At 32.7% G+C, this 22640-nt stretch overlaps 2 protein-coding genes, 2 long non-coding RNA genes, 3 other non-coding genes and 1 pseudogene across 8 annotated transcripts in view; 4 read left to right on the top strand and 4 right to left on the bottom strand.

The window, feature by feature from the left end:
* The first annotated feature begins 5878 nt into the window (after window positions 1–5878).
* On the top strand, window positions 5879–6017 carry LOC127124521 (uncharacterized; annotated as a pseudogene).
* Window positions 6018–6526: 509 nt separating this feature from the next.
* Window positions 6527–6687, top strand: LOC127124180 (U1 spliceosomal RNA). The gene has a single exon (XR_007803807.1). It is a non-coding gene; the product is annotated as a U1 spliceosomal RNA (small nuclear RNA).
* A 248-nt stretch (window positions 6688–6935) lies between these two features.
* LOC127120061 (uncharacterized) lies at window positions 6936–8104 on the bottom strand. The gene has a single exon (XM_051050443.1). The coding sequence runs from the start codon at window positions 8047–8049 to the stop codon at window positions 7195–7197; it is 855 nt and encodes a 284-aa protein (XP_050906400.1). The 5' UTR covers window positions 8050–8104; the 3' UTR covers window positions 6936–7194.
* A 1546-nt stretch (window positions 8105–9650) lies between these two features.
* On the top strand, window positions 9651–10815 carry LOC127120066 (uncharacterized). Its single transcript, XM_051050447.1, has one exon. It carries the CDS (start codon window positions 9813–9815, stop codon window positions 10668–10670), a length of 858 nt encoding a protein of 285 aa, XP_050906404.1. The 5' UTR covers window positions 9651–9812; the 3' UTR covers window positions 10671–10815.
* A 2467-nt stretch (window positions 10816–13282) lies between these two features.
* LOC127120067 (uncharacterized) overlaps window positions 13283–22640 on the bottom strand; it is a 180549-nt gene continuing 171191 nt past the window's right edge. For both annotated transcript variants that reach the window (XR_007803048.1, XR_007803047.1), the window contains exon 5: window positions 13283–13344. This is a non-coding gene — a long non-coding RNA (uncharacterized LOC127120067). The remainder of the gene's footprint in view (window positions 13345–22640) is intronic.
* On the bottom strand, window positions 13351–16668 carry LOC127120068 (uncharacterized). Its single transcript, XR_007803051.1, has 4 exons — window positions 16219–16668; window positions 15753–15804; window positions 14754–15178; window positions 13351–14541 (listed from the first exon to the last, which is right to left on the bottom strand). It is a non-coding gene; the product is annotated as an uncharacterized LOC127120068 (long non-coding RNA).
* LOC127124556 (U5 spliceosomal RNA) lies at window positions 15291–15407 on the bottom strand. The gene has a single exon (XR_007804035.1). It is a non-coding gene; the product is annotated as a U5 spliceosomal RNA (small nuclear RNA).
* LOC127124776 (small nucleolar RNA U3) lies at window positions 16214–16436 on the top strand. Its single transcript, XR_007804248.1, has one exon. It is a non-coding gene; the product is annotated as a small nucleolar RNA U3 (small nucleolar RNA).

The raw sequence follows: 22640 nt of genomic DNA on the forward strand, positions 1-22640 counted from the left end.
TAAGCCTTTTGTTAACACATCTGCCAGCTGATGCCCGGAAGGAACGTAAGATGTAGTTATCAGTCCACTATCCAACTTCTCTTTGATAAAATGTCGGTCAATCTCAATGTGTTTAGTCCTGTCATGCTGAACAGGATTATGAGCAATACTAATAGCCGATTTATTGTCACAAAACAATGTCATAGGACCTTCACATTGTATCTTCAAGTCTTCTAGAATTTGTTTCATCCACAATAGCTCACAAATTCCTAGTGCCATAGCTCTAAATTCTGCCTCGGCGCTTGATCGAGCAACTACACTTTGCTTCTTACTCTTCCAAGCTACAAGGTTACCACACAGAAAAGTACAATAGCCTGACGTAGATCTTCTGTCACTCACTGATCCGACATAATCCGCATCAGTGTAAGTCTCCATAGTTAGATTTCCACCTCTTTTAAACAAAAGTCCTCTCCCTGGAATTGCTTTAAGATATTGTAGAACGCGGTCTACAGCCTGCAAATGTCTCACCCTCGGATCATGCATGAATTGGCTCACCACACTGACTGCATATGCCAAATCTGGTCTAGTGTGTGCCAAGTAAATCAATTTTCCCACTAATCTCTGATATTGACCCTTGTCAACTTTGTCACTTTCCTCCTCAAAGTTTATCCTGTGATTTTGTTCAATGGGAACACTTGCAGGTTTGCATCCAAGTTTGCCAGTTTCCTGCAAAAGATCAAACACATACTTCCTTTGAGAAATAAAGATGCCTTGCTTTGAGTAGGCTACCTCAATTCCCAAGAAATACTTGAGTTGCCCAAGGTCTTTCATCTCAAACTCTGCTGATAATTTCTCTTTGAGGAAATGTCTCTCAATCAAATCATCTCCTGTAACAATAATATCATCAACATAAACAAGAAGTACAGTCAGTTTTCCTCCTTGTGAATGTTTAAAAAATAAAGTGTGGTCTCCTTGACTTTGCTTATAGCCCAAGCACATCATTGCCTTTGTGAATCTTCCAAACCATGCCCGAGGGGACTGCTTTAGTCCATATAAGGCTTTCTTCAATTTACACACCTTGTTAGCTCCATTTGTTATGCCAACACCTGGTGGAATCTCCATATACACTTCTTCCTCTAAGTCTCCATGCAAGAACGCATTTTTAACATCAAACTGTTGCAATTCCCATCCACATGAAGCAGCAAGAGATAGTAAAATTCGAACAGTATTCATCTTTGTCACTGGGGCAAATGTCTCCTCATAATCAATACCATACGTCTGAGTATAACCTTTTGCCACTAGTCTTGCTTTGTACCGATCAAGTGTACCATCAGATTTGTACTTTACAATATAGATCCATCTGCATCCAACTGGACTTTTGTCTCTTTTCCTTTCAATAATCTCCCAAGTACCATTTTTTTCAAGTGCTCTCATTTCCTCATCCATAGCTTGGAACCAATTTCTATTTTGCAATGCTTCTTCAACAGATGATGGGATTTTCACAGAATCAACAGCTGCAATAAAACTTTGATATTGTGTGGAAAGATGTTTAGTGGAGACATATTGAGAGATAGGGTGTCGATATAGGGAGAGACAAGATCTTTTATCCTTCCTCAAAGCAATGGGTAAATCAACTGGATTAGTGTCACAAGTATCAGAAATGGCACAATCATCACTAGAGGAATCATTTTCAGTACTTACCTCCGGTTCAGGCGATTGAATTTGTTTCTGGAGAAGGTCAGGTTTACTTCTTCTCTGATACACTAGAGTTGGTGCTGGAGGTGCTGATTCCTGTAAAACAGAAGGCCTTGAAGGACCAGGAACACTTACTGGCTCAGATTCAGGTGTTGAACTAGGACTCAAACTCAAACTAGGTGACAACTCGGGTTCAACAGAGGGAACACTGATAGGTGTTCTAGGGAGGCTAGGACCAAGGATCAGAAACTCAGACTAAGACTCTGACTCTGACTCTAAGTCACTTATGTTCTCCCCCAGAGACTGAGAACGAGTGAAATATGACACATTTTCATGAAAGGTGACATCTTTGGGGACAAAGAATTTTCGACTCGGAGGATGATAACATTTGTACCCTCTTTTGTTGGGTGCATAACCCAGAAAGATACATCTGACAGCACGGGGATCCAATTTGTTGCGATATTGTTTGTGAACATGAACAAAAGCAACACAACCAAAAATGCGAGACTCAAGAGTGTGTAAGATAGGAACAGATGGAAAACGTGAAAGCATAAATTGGGCAGGACTTTTATTACCTAACACTCGAGATGGGACCCGGTTAATCAGATAGGCAGCAGTAAGAATTACCTCACCCCAATAAGAGGTAGGAACAGACATTTGAAAAAGGAGAGATCTAGCAACTTCAAGTAAATGACGATTTTTTCTTTCTGCGACACCGTTTTGTTGTGGGGTGTCAACACATGTGAATTCATGGAGAATGCCATGTTTACTAGTGAAGTTGGAAAAGGTATGATTGACATATTCTTTACCATTGTCAGAACGAATTCTTTTTATGCCTTTCCCAAATTGCGTTTGTACCATATTATAAAATTGGATAAATATTTGTGGTACTTCGGATTTAGTATTCATCAAGAAAATCCAAGTTACCCGAGTACAATCATCAATAAATGAGACAAACCATTTTGCACCAAAAATATTAGAGGTAGGGGCAGGTCCCCAAACATCAGAATGAATCAAATCAAAAGGTTCATCACTTTTATTAAAACTGGAAGGAAAAGATACACGATTGTGTTTTGCCAACTGGCAAACATCACACTTAAAAGACTCAACAGAATGGTGTAAGAACAACGACGGAAACATAGACTTAATTATATAAAATGGAGGATGACCGAGACGCTTGTGCTGAAGCCAAATTTGTGAGGCTGAAGAGGAAGACTGAGACTAGAAACAGGAGGACAACACCTTTGGATGGTCATCAGAGAAGTAGTATAACCCTTCCTTTTCCTTAGCAATTCCAATCGTCTGCCCCGTGGTAAGGTCCTGAAAAACACAATGGGACATAGAAAAAATTACTTTACAATTCAAATCACGGGTAAGCTTATGGATGGAAATAAAATTGTGGGAAAGTGTGGGAACATGAAGCACAAATTGCAACTGGAATGGAGGTTGCAAGTCAATATTTCCAGTGCCAACAACACAAGCATGAAAGCCATCAGCAACAGTGATATAAGGAATACTCGAAGGTGTGGTATAAGAGCATAATAATGTGGAATCAAATGTCATATGATTAGTAGCACCAGAGTCAAGAATCCACGCATTCTTAGGAATATTACCACAAAGAGTAAGAGATCGGGAACACAAACTCTTACTAGTAACTGCTAGAGACCCAGAACCAGAAGGCTTACTCATGGAGTCAAGCATAGACTTCAACCGTTCCACATCATTCTGACTGAAGGAGGAAAGATCAGTTCCCCTCTTTTCAAAGCTTTCAGTATCCTGGACATGTGTAGCAACATTGCCGGTAAGCCAATAACCTTTTTGAACGACAAAATCCTTAGCATTAAATGGGGCTGGTGGATTTGTGGGAGGTGGAGGTGGAGGTGGTTGATCGTTAATAATCTCAGCCATTGAAAGGACAATCGAGAGAAAACAAACCAAGAAACAAGATGGGTTAGGGTTTCAAAGATGAGTGAACAAAAACAAGAAGCACGATGTGCTACAACACAAAACAACAATGACCCAAACACCCAAAAACAACAACAAATTGCAAACTGCAGTAAAAAAAAACTCCGCTACAAGGCGGCTAAGGTTTAGGCGGAACCGAATCCCCCAAAATCGGGAGTTCTTGATACCATGTTGTAAAATATTTTACTGATATATTAAAAAGTAATTCTTACATGTTACATCTACATGCTTTAAATAAGAGAGAATAGAAAACCTAATGAGCTTTGACTAATGAGCCTCATTACTAATAGAAATAATTACTATTTACAACACCGACAAATATAAGTTTAGGTTCATGTTATTATATATGACGGTACGAAACTGTGCTTATAATCCAATACTCATGAAAACACCAAGTGACTTTTCAACTTCATGAAAAAAGGTCAACCACATCTAGAAGAAAAAAAGTAGTCACCTATATAAAATATAAACTGAAGTTAGATTAATAAACATCATCAACTATATGTATCTAATTGAAATTGTTGAGAATCCGTTATCAATCGGTTAGTATTTATTGATATTCAATTAGTTATAAGTGTAAATTATATTATTATCTACGGTGTATATCTATTTTGTATATAAATATATAGTATGTGTGATCTTATTATTCGACACACAGAGATACAATTACAACATGATATCAGAGTCTTGATACAATTTCCACGTGTTTGGTTTGGTCAATTCAGTTCTACCTTGATACAGTTTGATATGGCTAGATGTGAAACATATCACTTTATTTTTTTTCCTTCATTCCTCCACCGGTCAACGCATCTTTCTTGTGGTCTATGTTGATGACATTGTTATCACTGGAGACGATACATAGGGTATCCAGCGATTCAAAACTCGTCTTTTCAAAAAATTTCAGACAAAAGATTTGGATCCACTCAAATACTTCTTAGGTATTGAAGTTGCTCAGTCCTTATCAGGCATTGCAATTATCCAACGTAAGTATGCATTAGACATCCTAATTGAAATTGGTATGCTTGACTGTCGTCTGATGGATACTTCTATGGATTCCAACGTCAAGCTTCTTTCGGGTCAGGGGGAGCTATTGAAAGAATCGGGAAGATATTGACGTTTAGTGGGTAGACTCAACTATCTTACCATCATCAGACCAGATATTACTTTTGCAGTGAGCATTGTGAGTTAGTTCCTGAGCGCTTCTTGTGATACTTATTGGAATGCAGTTATTTAGATGCAGACTAGGCAGGATCATCATCGGATAAGAGATTCACTTCTGGATATTGTGTTCTTATTGGAGGAAATATGATCTCATGGATGAGAAAGAAACAAAATACAATTGAACTATCTAGTGCTGAAGCTGAATATCGTGTTATGGAAGCAACATTGAAGGAACTTGCATGACTTAAGAGTTTGCTTTCAGAATTTAGGTTGGGAGACATTTAGGTCACAAAACTCATATGCGACAATCAAGCGGCACTCAAATTGCATCCAATCCGGTTTTCCATGAACAGACCAAACACATAAATAGATTGTCACTATGTAAGAGACAAGGTACTGTCAGGAGAAATAACCATAAAATTTGTCAAATCTGAAGATCAACTGGCTGATATGTTTACCAAGTCTCTCAAAGGTTCTCGAATGAACTATATTTGTAACAAGCTAGAATCATACAATATATACAATCCGGCTTAAGGGGGAGTGTTGAGAATCCGTTATCAATCAATTAGTATTAATTGATATTTAATTAGTCATAAGTGTAAATTATATTATTATTTATTAGGTATACCTTTTTTGCATATAAATATACGTGTGATCATATTCGACACACAGAGATACAATTAAAACGTCTATTATAATATATTAAAACAGAAGCGCGCATTCTCATGCTAACAATTCTATTTCATTTGTGTCGTATCATCTCATAGTTCTATGTGACACTTCCCAAAACTCATTTTTACTATTCAAAAGGTTAGATACAATACTTACTCTATTGGAGGTCACGGGTTCGAACTCTCGCAAAGACAAAAAATATATCATTTTGAATAAAATGGTTTAACAAACCAACCATTACTCTAACTATCCAACCATTACTCTAAATATGTATATTCCCTTAATAGTTACTTCAACTAAGAATATTACAAAATTCAAAAATAACAGAGATGTGAGAATCAAAACACAATAAAATATTTTTTGTTTTCCTAAAATTATAGTAATAAAAATAACATTTGAAACAAATATTTTTGCGCTTAGGGCAATGAGGTTCTATCTGAGGCGCGTCTATTGCTGGTTGAAAACTATTTCCAAACCCCCTCTTAGGCTTGGTTTTAACTCAAGCCTTTGAGAATTTTTGGAAGGACTCATTTTTGGGTAAAGTCCTACAAATTTAGTTCAATATATTTGTATGTTTTTTAAGATAAACTTTGTAAGTAGATACTCTATTTTTTTTCAATTTATTCAAACTTTGTTTTTTATTTTAGCATAAAATATAACATAACATAAAATATAGTCCTGGAACTTACATTATAGTAACAAAATTAACATTGATCTACTTTTTCAAGATTAAAAACCTTAACTTGAAACAAAATAAAAACTGATATGAATGGTAAGATTTGATCTTAGTTGATTTCATAACAAGAGCAAAGTCATGCAATCCTAATGGAGGTTGCAAATGTGAGTTGGTGTATGAATTGTTGATCCACTAAGTTGATATAGACTGTGTACATACAATTCCAGCACTAAATCTTGGGAACAAATATGTCTTAGATTTAAATGACGATTATCTTTCACAAAACATATCATGTTAACCCTAGCCCCACATCGGAATTGTTAGAGTGAATAGTATGGAACATGAGGTATCAAGAAAAAGTGTGTGATTCAGTGTAACATACTTACCTGGATGGGGTCAATGGATGATCATCAAGGTCCATGGCCTAGGCAAGTGACCTCCATTGCACTTAGGAGGGGTGCTAGCCTAAGGTCTACCCAAATGGTGGAACCTACGTCATAATTTGTTGTTGCGGGGGCCTGCGTTCGCGCCGCCCCTCCCAATCTAAGTTTAATGTTTTTTTATGGGTTTGGTGGTCTAGTGAAGAAGTAGAGTGTTTATATGCCCATTGAATAGTAGATGGTCACTCCCAAGGATGCTGCAAACACAAAAAGGTAAAAAGAGTTCTTATGTAGTGGTCTTCTTAGAACTGAAATACACAGATCATATGTAGTGGTCTCCTTAGATCTGAAACACACAGTGCAAGCCTATAGCATATTTGCTTTGTGGTGTTTTTTAGAACAAAATTGGCTTTCAAAGTGGTAGTAAGTTGAAGCTGATGAATTGTTAAACCATTTTGAAGTTATTGTATGTAGATTTTCATTGAAAAAAGGAATTATACTACTTTTATTCTATGCTTAATATTTTAGATTTTACACATGATATCTACTTTGTTCTAGAATTTACACATGATATATGTATGTATACAAACAATTTTTTTTCAATCCTCAGCAGATCCTTAAAATTTGGATGCTTTTGCTTTGGGGAGAAAATAAAGACCCATCAAACTATTGAGTCATGTTCAAAAGACAAACTCTAGTTTTAACCAAACACCTAAATACACTTTCCAAACCTTTCTCTAACCCTTCAATTGCATTCTCCAAAGCTTCAAAACTTTCAAGTGCAACCTGCATCTTGGCAACATCAGAACCTTCGCGTAAAAGGGTTCTTAAGGATGCATCCACACGCTGCAATTCATTTAAATTCTCCTCCTCACATGATATTCTCTTCTTATGCATCAACTTTGCCATTTTCAACCATTTGGTTGCCTTTGACTTGGAAGCCAAGAAAGACAAAGTGGATTGAAAGATAGACATGTTCATTACTATAACCTCTCTAAGAACTCTTATCACAGAAACAACTTCTTGATCTTGGTTCAAAAGTGTGGAAGCTCCAAATTTACTTTCCATTTGTTTTAGAGATGTGATCAACTTTGTGACATTTTTCTTCATCTTTTTTGTGAAGAAGTTATATTCGGCTCCACTTGATTCGATGCTTGAATCTCCCTTTCTTCTTCTAAGAGAACAGTGAAGGGCTTCAACATTTTCTTTAATGTCTAACATGGTGTCTCTTGTAATACCACAAACATCCAAAAATTTCACCGAACCATCCAACAACTCTTCCACAAAATTCTCACCTTGATGCCGAGAAATGGCCTTTTGTGTTGATGCCATATTGAGAAAATCTTCCAATGAAGTATACAAATCTTCCAGCAAAGAAAGGCCAATGGTAATTGAATCAGATGTGGATGTTGATGTGGTTTCCCATGTCTTGATTTTGCTTAGCTCTTGTTCTATTCTTGTTGAGTTAGGATGAGATTGAGATGGAAAACTATTAGAGCGAACATGGTTTTTTGTTGCCATATTGCTCTTTAGTTTGTTCTTATTTTCTTCAAAGATAAATTGCAAAGCTGAATGTTTGTGTGATGTTACCAAGCCCTTGAACCTCTCTTTATATAAGACCTACTCATGAATCATGATATTGGTTGATAATTATTAATATCATATAGTAATAAAGAAATAAAATAGGTAGCACTTGTTAATGATGGTGTAAAGCATGTGGATGCATGCATGGATTTCCCTTTGAATATGGTAAGCTTGTCACATGTCAACCCAACATTGTGAATTTGTTAATGGTATTCTGCAAGATGCTTATATTATTGAAATGTGTTTTAGGTGCATGATGAATATAACTGGCATGTCTTTCAAGTGTTGGTAATCAGAAAACATCATTAGTATTCAATTAGTTTGCCATCTCTGCTGACACATACCACTCATAATTGCAATTATAAAAATTGGTGATGCTTATTGCTTCTTACATGTCATTGATGCACACAACCGATTAATATAAATATAAATTGCATATAATTTCGTTTGGTATCTATATTTTGATCATATCCAACAAGATATGGAAGGAAGAGTGTATTTGAAAGGTCGATTACTATTAGAGATGGGAACATTGAAAAATAAGGAAATGTGTCAGTAATTTGGTTGTAACTTAAGCTTAAATCTTGGAGTGAGTATCTAGCACAACCCAACAATTTACGAAGAATGATTGAAATGTCTCCAGAATCATGAATAGCTCTTACAAAAAGAGAGTCAAGAGCACTTGGTAACATCACCAAACATTAGAAGAAGAAACAACAAACTAAAGAGCAAGATGGAAGCCTTTTAATCATGGGTAAGACCTAGTTGATTTTACCAAAACAAGCATACACAAATACAGAATCAACTCATTTTCTCATGGCCTTTCAAGCGCATATTCCACAAGTATTGTATTCCATAATTGCAATATGTGCATGCAGTACATGCAGTTAACCTCTCTAAATCAAATGTGAGCATTTTCCTTAAAATTTGGTAAGCTTGTCACACTTGTGCCGAACATTGTGCACTATTAAACCGAAAACCTCATTAGTCACTAGTTACTTTCTAATATAAAAAAAGTGTTGTTTTTGATTCAGAGATATCTATTTTCTGGTATGTTTCATTGTTGAGGTGCTAGAACTATAAAATGGTTTAAATTAAACAATCGATATTACAAGGATGAGATCCAGATCTTGTGGGAAATGATAAAAAGATGCTACAATAATTTTCTGGCAATTTTCTGATATATTATTTTTATTTTTATTAATAATGGATTAATTGCACCAGTGGCATGCCATCTGAGAAGCAATAAGCAGCACCAATTTTTATAATTGCAATGATAAGTGTCATGTGTTAGAGGAAGCAAATTAAATGATGACTAATCATGTTTTCTGATAACCAACACTCGGAAGACATGCCAGCTATATTCATCATGCACCTCAAACACATTTCAGACTCATAGCATCTTTGCAGAATATGACATGTCATACTATTAACAAATTGACAATGTAGGGTTGACATGTGACAACACTGACAAGCTTACCATATTCATGCATGCACCACATGCTCTACACCATCATTAACAAGTGCTACCTATTTTATTTCTTCATTATGTGATATTAATAATTATCAACCAATTTCATGAGTAGCTCTTATATAAAGAGAGATTCAAGGGTTTGGTAACATCACACAAACATTCAGCTTAACAATCATCTTAGGAAACGAAAAAAAAAGAAGAAACAACAAATTAAAGAGCAATTAAGATGGCAAGCAAGTACCATGTTCGTTCAAATAGTTTTCCTTCTCAATCTCATCCAAGCTCTACAAGAATTGAACAAGAACTCAACAAAATCAAGACATGGGAAGCCACATCTACATCTGATTCAATTACCAATGGTCTTTCCATGCTTGAAGATTTGTATATCTCTTTGGAGGATCTTCTCAATATGGCATCAATACAAAAGGTCATTTCTCATCATCAAGGTGAGAAATTTGTGGAAGAGTTGTTGGATGGTTCAATTAAAATTTTGGATATTTGTGGCATCACAAGAGACACCTTGTTAGAAATTAGAGAAAATGTTCAATCACTTCACTCTTCTCTAAGAAGGAGAAAGGGAGATTCAAGCATTGAAAAAAGTGTATCCGAATATAAATTCTTCTCAAAGAAGATGAAGAAGAATGTCACAAAACTTATCTCATCTTTAAAACATATGGAATGTAAATTTGGCGCTTCCTCCCTTTTAAATCAAGATCAAGATGTTGTTGCTGTGATAAATGTTCTTAGAGAGGTCATTGTTATGAACATGTCTATCTTTCGATCCATTTTGTCTTTCTTGGCTTCCAAGTCAAAGGCAACCAAATGGTTGAAAGTGGCAAAGTTGGTGCATAGAAAGGAAGTATCGTGTGAAGAGAATTTAGAGAGTTTCAATGAATTGCAGTGTGTAGAAGCATCTTTGAGAACCCTTTTAAGAGAAGGTTCTGATGCTTCCAAGATGCGGGCAACACATGAAAGTTTGGAGGCTTTGGAGAATGCAGTTGAAAGGATAGAAAATGGTTTGGAATGTGTGTTTAGGCGTTTGGTGAAATCTAGAGTTTCTCTTTTGAACATCATGACTCAATAGTTTGTTGGGTCTTTATTTTCTTTCCAAAGCATCCAAATTTTATGGATCAGCAGAGGATTTTTTTAGTCTAATCATTTTGTATAGATACATATACAATTCAATAGTAATACAGTAGGATGAAATACAATGAAAAGTTTATTACCCTCTACTTATTTCATGTGATATTTTCTCCATCTTTTCTTGTCTCTCATTAAATAAAAGACTTCAAATAACGATATAGTGACCGACAAGCTATTAAACAACCTTAGAAACTTCATATATTCACCTTCCTTTATGGTAATGCTTTTGAAGATAAAATTTCTTTAACTTCATATATTTAGCACCCCCTTTGCTTTAATAGCTCCCAAATATGTGTTTCTAGATTTCCGTGGGATGCTTCTGTATTCTTGTTAATAGTATTCAAGATCACTCTGGTTTCTCTATAAATCCTTTGGTAAAGTATGTATGTATTCCAAATCATCAAGATTATGCGAAGGACAAAGTTTTATCATTAATTTATACATTTACCATGCATCATAGAGACTGGGTGTTTCCTTGCTCGAATTCGATTATGTCAGCCATTCGGTATTATTAGAAATAGTCACAACTTCTTATTTCTTTGAGTTACACCCATTGGATTGCAGAGTGAACTTGCATCTGAAATTTGCTAAGTGTTCATATGCATCAATCAGAGCACTTTCATCAAATGGAGTATCTTATACCTGTAAGAACAAATTTTTGTATCTTGAAGTTATATGGAGTTGTCGGTTTGAATCCATAGTTTACTCCTTCGTCATCAGTATGAAGTTCAAAATGTTCCAGAATACGGTTATATGGTTCATCCATATTTTCTTCTTGTTGTTTAATTACTCAAATAGCTTGCCAGATTACTCTAGCGATTCTCTCGATTTCTTGATCAAACTACAAATCTTTCAACCTCGCACCTTGCATAAACCAAACAAACCGATAACTTCAGTAGTATCTTTTCAACAAAGTTATAAATAACAGAAAATAAAAACATAATTTTAAAAAGCACTAAAATTTCAAGTAGAATCACATATATTTTCTTTATTGAAATGATCAACGATCCTCAACAACGACATAATTTTGTTGAGGTAAAAACTTATGTCGCATTGTGCCAAGAAAAACCACAAAGTGGCAAGTAAATTTTTGTATCCACGAATATTGTTTTAAGCTCGTACAAGAACAAAGTGAATGTACTTGTGATTCTAACATAATTTATGAGTAACAAAATAGGGATGCGCGGAGCACGATTGATTGATTGTGTGTATAATTGTAAATTTGAAAGTTGCAAGTTAAATTGTCAGATATGATAAAAAGTGATTAAGTTCCTCTTTTGAATCATCTATTGCTAGATGTGAGAATTTTGATGACTATTCATATAATAAATCTAATCTAATTATGACATTTTAACAAAATACGAAACGGTAGCCTTTCAACCCTTGTTATGCTCTGAGTCTCCAATCTCAAGGTGACCTAGTTCGTGATAGCAACCCCTAGATGTTTGGAGTCTCAAACTGCTAAAACAAATGTTTTGTGGCACATAAAATCAGAAGATAGTTTTACAAAACATGGATTTTCGCCTCACAGCCCCAGATGTCAAAAGTCTTCAATTACAAGGATACTTGCTTCGTCAAAGCAACTCCGCAGATGTTGGGAGTTTCCCATCGTTAATACAATTTTTTTATAGAACATAAAACTAGACTAATAAATGAGATTATTTATGTCGCAATACAAACTATCATTACAATACCGTAGTCCTATTGATCGAATAATCTAATTAACGCTAAGTCTCATTCCCTCTAGATCAATTCTCCGAATTCCATAGATAGAAGAAAGCATTAAGTTCAAAGAAAACTATATAATTACAATAAGAAGATCATTACAAATCAACCACCAAGAATTACATTGAATCACATGTTTAGAGTAGAATCCTCTGTAAGGAACCTAATATAAGAGAACTAGTCACTCATACTTAAGGGATCCATGGTTTTAATAATTGAAAAGAAAATAATAAGGCTTACAATGATAAAGAACAAGTTTCTAATGATAGCCTTAACTTTCTCATCTTCCTATAAAATTGTTTCTTTAATTCGATTACTTTCATTTGATTAATTTGATTGTTGCTTATAGGATAAAGTTGATTAAATTCGATTGTTTGTATGATCCTTAATTATAATCACGTTAGCGTAACTTTTTCGTTATCGTGTTTGATTAAGTTGTGTTTGCTTAGTTCGCGACTACTTAAATCTGTTTACTTAATTAGGAAATTAGGAACACACATCGTATAATACCAATTGTGCTTGTCAGTGAGTATTGTAATCGAATATGATTGAATCCGCTTAGGGAATTGAAATCATAAGAGTCGATGATAAAGTCGGATATTGAAACAGTAGATTAGCTTATTTATCAATTTTGTTTTTACCTTAATCATTTTTTATTGAAGTTATGAACCTAAAAAATCCCTCATTGTTACGATCATTTGGTTGAAAATTTCAAGAGTCCCTGTGATACGACTCGAATGTTGCTTCTGTTTTACTATATTTTTAAACTTGTTTTTGACCCGTGTGCGACAGAGGATTAGCCATCAATAATACTAGAAAAATTTCATCGTTGAGATTCTGACATAATGTACATAAGGAATTGTTTTGTAGTTCAATTGTAAAGTATTTCGCTGGAAAAAAATACAAATTAGTTCAATGGATATATCTAGTAATGAATTGTTGTATCAAGTAGCAAATGACTTGTATGAAGCAATGCAATTTGCTATGTCATTAATAAAAGAGCACTGTGTGAAAGATGATTTTGCAATCGTTCCGCTAGTTATATTTAATTGTTGCAACATTGAAGGATATTATCAATAACCTAATTCAATTCTATGAAGGCATAAGGCTATGTTGCTATAACTTACAAAGTTATGATAGATTGGAAAATCTATGAATTTTTTGATAATATTCATTCAATAATGGGGATACTTCAAATTCAACATCCATCTTCTTCAATGGTATGATCAACTTCGTCTTCTTTGACACTAACTATATATAATAGCAAGAAATTTACCCTTCATTCAAAAATAATAATGCAGCACATACAGCTAGTCTCTCTTAATCAATGTAAGCATGTGGTAGCAACATGAATTATCCTTAAAATTTTGTAAGCTTGTCACACTTGTTCCAAACATGGTGCTTTGTTATACATGCCATGATAATAATAATAAAATGGGAATGAGGTGTATAACTGAAATGTCCTCCGAGTGTTGGTATAGTAAACCTCAATAGTCACTTTGTTTCTTATTAACAAATTCACAATGTTGGGTTGACATGTGACAAGCTTACATATTCAAAGGAAAATCATGCATGCACCATATGCTTTATACCATGATTAACAAGGGTTACCTATTTTATTTCTTTATTATATGAAATTAATAATTATCAACTTAATAATTATCAACCAATTTCATGAGTAATGGACACACTTATGTTTTATACCTCGTGTTTCGTACTATTCACTCTGACAATTCTGATGTGGGACTTAGATAACATTGTATCGGTTCATTCTAAAGACAACGGTAAATTATCCAGCTACTTGATTTCTTTTGTCCCTCAATGCATTTCCAACGGTGATTTTTCATATACGAGTAACAAAATATTCAAGACCAAACTAAGACAGAGTAGAGTGTCTAGCCATTGATTATCGGTAACAATTAATAATACAAACATACGACGAAAAATCAACTGAACCGAATGGGAATGAGGTGTATACCTAAAATGTCCTCCGAGTGTTGGTATAACTAAAATGTCCTCCGAGTTGGAAACTAGAATAAGTAGAATTCTAAATGCCAATCATGGGGAACCCTTTTATATCTTGAAGTCTACAACCAAAATACATAGCATAATGATAAGCAAAATATATTTGGGAATTCAAAATGAAAGCCTAATACATAGCATAATGATAAGCAAAATATATCTAGGAATTCAAAACGAAAGCCAAAACAGATGAACGAACTGAAATCAATAACTAAAGCATCCCAATCAAGCGACAATTGAATTTCAACGCAAATATAGCACATGAATAAGAACTCACCTCACAAGAGAAGAGGAGCACACATATATAGCACATGATTAAGAACTCACCTCGCAAGAGAGAGACTTTACCTTATTGTACAAACGCAGGTCAGCAGATTATGCAAGCATTATAAACAAAAATACCAAATTCCAATGAAAGATAAAACAAACTGTACTCTTTATTGAACAACAAGGTGATCCATTTAACCTTTTCAAAGAAAAATACATACACCCTGCAAGAATGGTTAAGCACATAGGAGTATACAAACTGAGCGACTGCTGAACATTTCAAGATTTCAAACGTTTTATCCAATCACAGGAAAGGATTTTCAAAGGCCATCATAAAAAAGTTCTCAATCTTGTGTTCTCACTTCTAGGATGGCGGAGAGCCAAATTTCCACCATACCGGCCGCCGGCAAGCCCAAAAACCAACATGTGCTTCTTCTAATGCAACAAGGAAACAGAAACATTATAATTCAGCTGTTAAAGAATCAGTATTCATTTCAATTCAGAATAATAAATAGTATAGAGAGAGAAAATTGAACTAAAATTGCAGAGCCCTCAATATAGAGGACTCTTCCAAAAACTAGCGTATGCCGCTAATTGTGACGCTAACACGGTATTCTTTAGTAAAAGGCGAAAGAATAGTTCGCTATGTCATCATCACACGGCTCCGTGATTGCAATAGGTAGATGTCATTTCATTTTATATATGAAATCCTAATTTCTTTTATCCATTAGATGATGTGGGATTTAATGTTAGATACCCACTCACTTGACCATACCTTTTCTAAATCTGAAGCCTTTCGCGGAACAAATCTTTGGGATTATAGGCTTCTAACTGTATAAGTCCTAATCTAACATGTTTATACTATATAGTATCCTACAACATTCGTTCAAACATTGATTTGAAAAGATATTTTATGCTAATGACAAGAAACAGCACAAAGTAATGGCTTCACACTAATCTAGCGATAATTGAATTTCAACACAAATATAGCTTGTGAATAAGTACTCACCTTGCAACAGAGAAGCTGTATTGAACACAAGTTTCAGCAGCATGCTTTTGTCCTGGAAGTTGTTAACATGGCAAATGAATAGAGCAAATAGCAATCATCTATAAATCAAACCAACAATGGTCTATAAAGTTATGCAATCATCACAGGCCTAACATATTTGCATAAACATACAATATTTACACCTAATTTTATAATAATAAGAATGCTGCTCAGAAATGATCTACAAAACCCCAAATGAATAATAAAATTGAAATTCCAAGATACACCAGAGAAACTTCAATATAATTACACAAACATAAACAATATACAATAAACATCAAATCATCATTATGCACCACTCTTGTGACATTTTTAACATAAATAAAACTAGAGTTACAGCAAAAACTATTATATTCCTCCCACATCGTTGAAACCCAGAAAATCTTAAACTTTTATATATCTCAGTCTAACTGCTGATGAATACGACCTTACTTGAACAGGATCTGTTCTATAGGCTCGTACTACTGTGTCCTTGATTTCTAAGGAGACAGGAACATAAGTCTGGTGGATGAATCATGACCGTGTGATCAGAGCGTGATTAACGGTCCAGATGATCTGCATGTTGTGGTCATCATCCAAGCTGTAGATGATCGTTCTCAGTTGGTGCCTACCAACTGGGGTGGTCACACGGTGTTCTGACAGACTCAAATCCTTTTTATTTTTTTGCAAAAAAATTGATTATACCTTGCTTGGTTCCTAGAAGGAAGATGGAAGCTTCTCGTTGTATTTTCCTTATGGTGTTGGTGAAGTCCTTATCTCGTTGTATTTGGCTTATGGTGTTGTTGATGCAACTGGAAATGGTAACAGTAAATTAGAGAGCTAGGGCTCTTTCTTCTTTCATTTTTTGGTTTGGTAAAGTCATTTTTTTTTGCGGAGTTGCCACATAATGTTTAATTATAATGATGAATATTAACATTGTGATAATGAATGAATATCATTTATTTTAAACAAAAACAATTCATTAATTTTTGAAAAATTCCTTAAAGTAATCAATTATATCATACTCAGTAACCATTGGCACTATATCTAATAATTTTAATATCTAAAAGTTGAAGGTATTACAAATATTAATTTTGAAATAATATTTTGTTAAGTGACTTATGATTATCTTTTGATGGGTTATAAATTTTATAATTAATTTTGAAAAATACAATACACTATCAAATGATGTTTAAACTCAAGGTTAACCTCAATATTATCATTTGAATAAATTAATTATAATAATTAATGTTAAATATTAATTTAATATATTTTATTAAATAATTTTATAGTATATAGATTCACAATTCGTTTATCACTCTATCATATAAAAATAGTATTCACTGTATGTCCTTTTAAAATACAATCTAAGGTGGAAAGACATATATTTTTCTTCCAAGTTGAAAAGGCATATATGATACACAAATCATAAATAATATGCATTATTTCCCCGCAGTTTGTGGAACTAAGACGGATGTGTGAGTTTTTTTAATGAACAATGTTAACATTCGCATTCTATAATCAACTTTCTTGTATACTCGAGCATGAGTGACTTAAGCGTTTGTTTGTTTGCAATAGATTGGATGCGCATGGATCAAACTCTAGCAGTTAAACATTACTTTTATGCTCACGCATGGAGGCTTAAGCTTCGTTCACGGTAGAACGGAAGTAATGCGTCCTTTCTGAAAAGGTTTTAAATAGAAAATGATGCCCAAAGGCCAAAACTGAGTTTGATGAGGTGAGTTTGTTTTTATTCTGAAAAGAAAGTCGTGATTTGAATCATATTAAATCCTATGAATGGAGGTGAATACGATGAGTAACTGGGTCATTCGTCTCATACCCAAAGATATTCAGAATGAGGATAAGAATGTTTCATTCTCACCCCTTATCCATTGCTTAAGGCTTGTGACATACAATTCTAATCGTATTTGGTAATTGGTTTTGAGTTTATTCACGAAATGATTTTAGTCTTACTGAAATAAAGAAAACAAAAGGAGAAAAGGGAAACCCTAGAAGGTTGAAGTCTGATCTTCAATATGCACCTCATATCTTTATAGAAAAGCACTTAACAGTTACCTGATTTAAATTGCACTAAGGTCTATGAATAAAGGTGAATACGATGAGCAACTAAGTCATTCATCCTGTACCCAAAGATATTCAGAATGAGGATATGAATGCACTACTCTCACTCATTCTCTATTACTTAAGGCTCATGACGTGCAATCTGAATCATAACTGACGAATGTTGGTGCTCCTTTGCTTATTGATCCTGCTGATGTAATATTGTTAGTGAAGAAGAAACTTGACAATCATTTGATTTGAGTTGCGCTAAAGTTTATGAACGAAGGAGAATACTTTGAGTAGGTAGGGCCTATACAATTCTAATCGTATTTGTTAATTGGTTTTGAGTTTATTCACGAAATGATTTCAGTGTTACTGAAATAAAGAAAACAAAAGGAGGAAAGGGAAACCCTAGAAGGTTGAAGTGTGATCTTCAATATGTACCTCATATATGTGTAGAAAAGTACTTAACAGTTACCTGATTTAAATTGCACTAAGGTCTATGAATAAAGGTGAATACGATGAGCAACTAAGTCATTCATCCTGTACCCAAAGATATTCAGAATGAGGATATGAATGCTCTACTCTCACTCATTCTCTATTACTTAAGGCTCATGACGTGCAATCTGAATCATAACTGACGAGTGTTGGTGCTCCTTTGCTTGTTGATCCTGCTGATGTAATATTGTTAGTGAAGAAGAAACTTGACAATCATTTGATTTGAGTTGTGCTAAAGTCTATGAATGAAGGAGAATACTTTGAGTAGGTAGGGCATATACCCCGTACTCAAAGGTACTCTAGACAAGGGTAGGAGAGACTCACTCTCATCATTCTTCGTTACTTAAAACTCATGACACACAACTTGAATCATGATTGACAAGTACTGATACATCTTTGTTGCAACACGTTTTTGTCCATAATTGTGTTTAGATAAGATAAAACAAATTCAACTCACATTTTTCTAAGAAACTAGTAATATACATTTAAAATGATATAATGATAGGATATGCATTTGTAAATATCAAATGAGTAATTTAATTATTAATGAGTTATATAAATTATATCGTTTCTTTTAAACAAAAAAAATTCATTAATTTTTGATTTTTTTTTAAGTAATGAATTACATATACTCAATATTCATGGGCAATATATCCAATAATCCTAATGTCATTGTGGTTGATATAATTATAATTTGATGAGCTCTAATCTTATTATTCCTTAAAACAAAATTCATATCGGTCCAATGAATATAATTTATTTTAAACAAAAAAATTCATTAATTTTTGAAAAACACCTTAAAGTTATAAATTACACCATACTCAATAATTATTGGCAATATATTCAATAATTTTAATATTATTGTCGTCTGATACAATTCTAATAGCTATTTAACGGACTTTAATGTTATTATTCTTTGAAACAAAATTCGGATTGGTCCAATGAAAAAATATTTTTTTTATTTTATTATTTGGTTAATAATATCTTTTAAATAGGTTTCGACTTTTTATTGTATTATAATAAATATACAAATGAAAATTTGGTTACAAGTAAAATATTATGCGTATGCACCTCATATCTTTATAGAAAAGTACTTAACAGTTACCTGATTTATATTGCACTAAGGTCTATGAATAAAGGTGAATACGATGAACAACTAAGTCATTCATCCTGTACCCAAAGATATTCAGAACGAGGATATGAATGCACTACTCTCACTCATTCTCTATTACTTAAGGCTCATGACGTGCAATCTGAATCATAACTTTAATGTTATTATTCCTTGAAACAAAATTTGGATTGGTCCAATGAAAAAAAATTTAATTTTTTTTCTGTCATTTGGTTAATAATATCTTTTAAATAGGTTTCAACTTTTTATTATATTATAATAAATATACAAATGAAAATTTGGTTACAAGTAAAATATTATGCGTAAATAATTGAACCATAAGAAAATTGAGTGATTGAATTTTTTGAGTTGGCATAACTCGTCGATTTAGACTTATTACAAATTCAATCAATATATTTATTTTATAAAAAAAATTATTTAATTATTAATATTCTTATTAATAATTTAATATTTATAAATTTAAATAATATCATTTTCGAAATTTAACAACAACAACAACAGGTCAGCAGATCCATTTTTTTCTAGCTAATTATTTGCTTTGGTTATTTATACATCTTTAAAATATTGTCCTTTGTTGATAGTAATTCATTCCTATTCATTTAAATTCATAGCCAAAAGTTTTATTCTCAAATCCATTATTATTGTTTCTTAATTGTAGTTCTCCTCTTATCATTCAAGCTAAAATCTGTATTTAAAAAAAAACGCTCTTTATAGGATTTGATTTTGTTATTGGGCAAAAATTAAGTTGAATAATTTTCTTAAAAGTTGAAGATATTAGGAATATTAATTTATTGTTTCCTCGACACTTCGATAATAGGGTGTTTCGACAAGAACATGCTTCGACACCATGAATTATAATTTAACAAAAAAAGACATTATCTTCATTATGGAAAAAGTGATAATCCTAGACTTGATAATATTTCTAAATTATTGTTTGCTCAAATATGAATAGAGCTACATATACAAATCGATTAATCAACTCATACCAGACACCAAAAACATTAATTTAAAGGTTTAATAGGTACTATCACTCTACCATCATCTATCCTAAAGGAAAGCTTACAATAAAATAAACCATGTCGTTCTTAAACCAGAAATCAAAATTAAAGTAAAGTATTGTAGTTTAATAATTTTACTTCACATGATATTATTCTCTTATACATCAATTTTGCAAAGAAGGATAAAAGGGAATTATTGGAAGTTAGATATGTTTTTTCACAATGACTTGCCTAAGCACTCTAATCAAAGCAGCGAGTTCATAATTTTCATTCAATAATGGGGATACTTCAAATTTTCCATCCATCTTCTTCAATGGTATGATCAACACTAACTATATATAATAGCAACAAATGTACACTTCATTCAAAAAAAATAATAGCATGTGGTAGCAACATGGATTTTTCCCATTAAATTTTGTAAACTTCACACTTGTTCGAAACATTGTGAAACATTGTGCATTATTAGGCTGATATATATAAATAAAGAGAGTGTTGATTTTGGTTCATAGGCATCAATAGGCTGGCATGTTCCATTGTTGAGGAGCTAAATGGTTTAAACAATGGATTTTAAATTTTTTTTGAACGTTGGCACCTACAGAGTCTACGTTGACAAGATATGTATGTGTTAGACATTCCGAGTTGAATATCTCAACGCAAGTGTTGCAAGGTGAATACCTCCATGCAATACAACACATGTTGACACGCAGTCATACTGCCTGCTTTAACTTAAGTGTCGTGAGATGAAAAACATCCATTATAAAAGATATATATATAAGATATACAAATTTAATAATCTCGATCCGTCGAAAATGTATATTTTAGTAAAAATAAATAAATGAAATAATTAAATAATTATCAACCCGTGCGTGGGCACGGATCACGCAATATCTTTATAAATAGTAAATAAATATAGTATAGTGATGGTTAACAAATATATATATATATATAAATGATATATAAATTAAATAGTTTCGGTCCATCGAAAAGGTATATTTTAATAAATATAATTAAGTGGCCATTTACCCACAACATCGTTATAGAAAGTAAATAAATAAATATAATATAATAATGATTAAGAAATGCATGTAAAAGATACACAAATTGAATAGAATGTAAAAAAAATGCTTGAGAAGATTAAAGAGATATGTAAATTTATAAAAGACTAAATTACATTTTTAACCCTCTATTATACACGGTTCACGAAATCAGTCCCTCCATTTCAGTTTTAACCGTTTTGGTCCCCCTTTCTCTTTTCTAATAAATTATTTGATGATGTGTACATTTTTTTTTAATATGTGACATATTTTAAGTGACATTGATCTTGCTAGTTTATACTCCTACTTTATTTTACATATCATTTATTTTCTTATATTAATTAATGAAAATAATTTTTTTTATAAAAGTATTAAAAACATATTACTCCTACAACAAAAATAATTAATTAATAAAAATAGAACACTAAACTAAATTTAGAAAATAAATTATTTATAAAATTAGAATAAATTTATATATTATTCATGATCTTAATTTGTAAAGAATAAAACCATGAAAATTCAAATCAATTAAAAACAAAATAAACAAAATCATTCACATATATTTCTCCAATAATTAATATTATAAAACTCATTCAAACAACCAACGAATTCTAAACAGTGCATAATCTCTCTAAAGAAGAATGAACAAAAAAATAGAATAAAACAAACAAAATCATCTATTTCTTTTAGGGTGTGTTTGGTTTGGGATAGATGGAGGGGAGGGGTGGGAAAATTTCTAATAAAATATGTTTGGTTCAAATTTTAGGAGGGGATGGGAGTAAAATCCTCAAAAACATAATTTTTGCATTCCTCTGAATTGGAAGATTTGGAGGGGAGATGAGAGAATATGAATTTTGATATTTAAAAAATTATTATATTTACTAAAATATCATCAGTTTAACTTTAGTATTTCAAAATTATTTATTTTCTTTCGTATGTGATTTTTCTCGATTGCTTCCATTATTATAATCATTCTCGACCTTCAAATTATTTTCAAATTTTTGTATTTAATATAAATCATAATCATTGCACTTTTATTTGTATTTTTAATAATTCTTTTTTTGTTTATATATATTCATTTTTTTCTTCTAATACTATTATCCTATCATATTTTTTTATATCAAATTTTAAATCATTCATTTTATTTAGT

This window comes from Lathyrus oleraceus, chromosome 2 (genome assembly GCF_024323335.1).
Source record: "Lathyrus oleraceus cultivar Zhongwan6 chromosome 2, CAAS_Psat_ZW6_1.0, whole genome shotgun sequence".
Lineage (NCBI taxonomy): Eukaryota > Viridiplantae > Streptophyta > Magnoliopsida > Fabales > Fabaceae > Lathyrus > Lathyrus oleraceus.

What these genes read in the sequence shown, in the direction of transcription:
- LOC127120066 (XM_051050447.1), top strand. Translation starts at nt 9,813, where the DNA reads ATGGCAAGCAAGTACCATGTTCGTTCAAATAGTTTTCCTTCTCAATCT.
- LOC127120061 (XM_051050443.1), bottom strand. Translation starts at nt 8,049, where the DNA reads ATGGCAACAAAAAACCATGTTCGCTCTAATAGTTTTCCATCTCAATCT.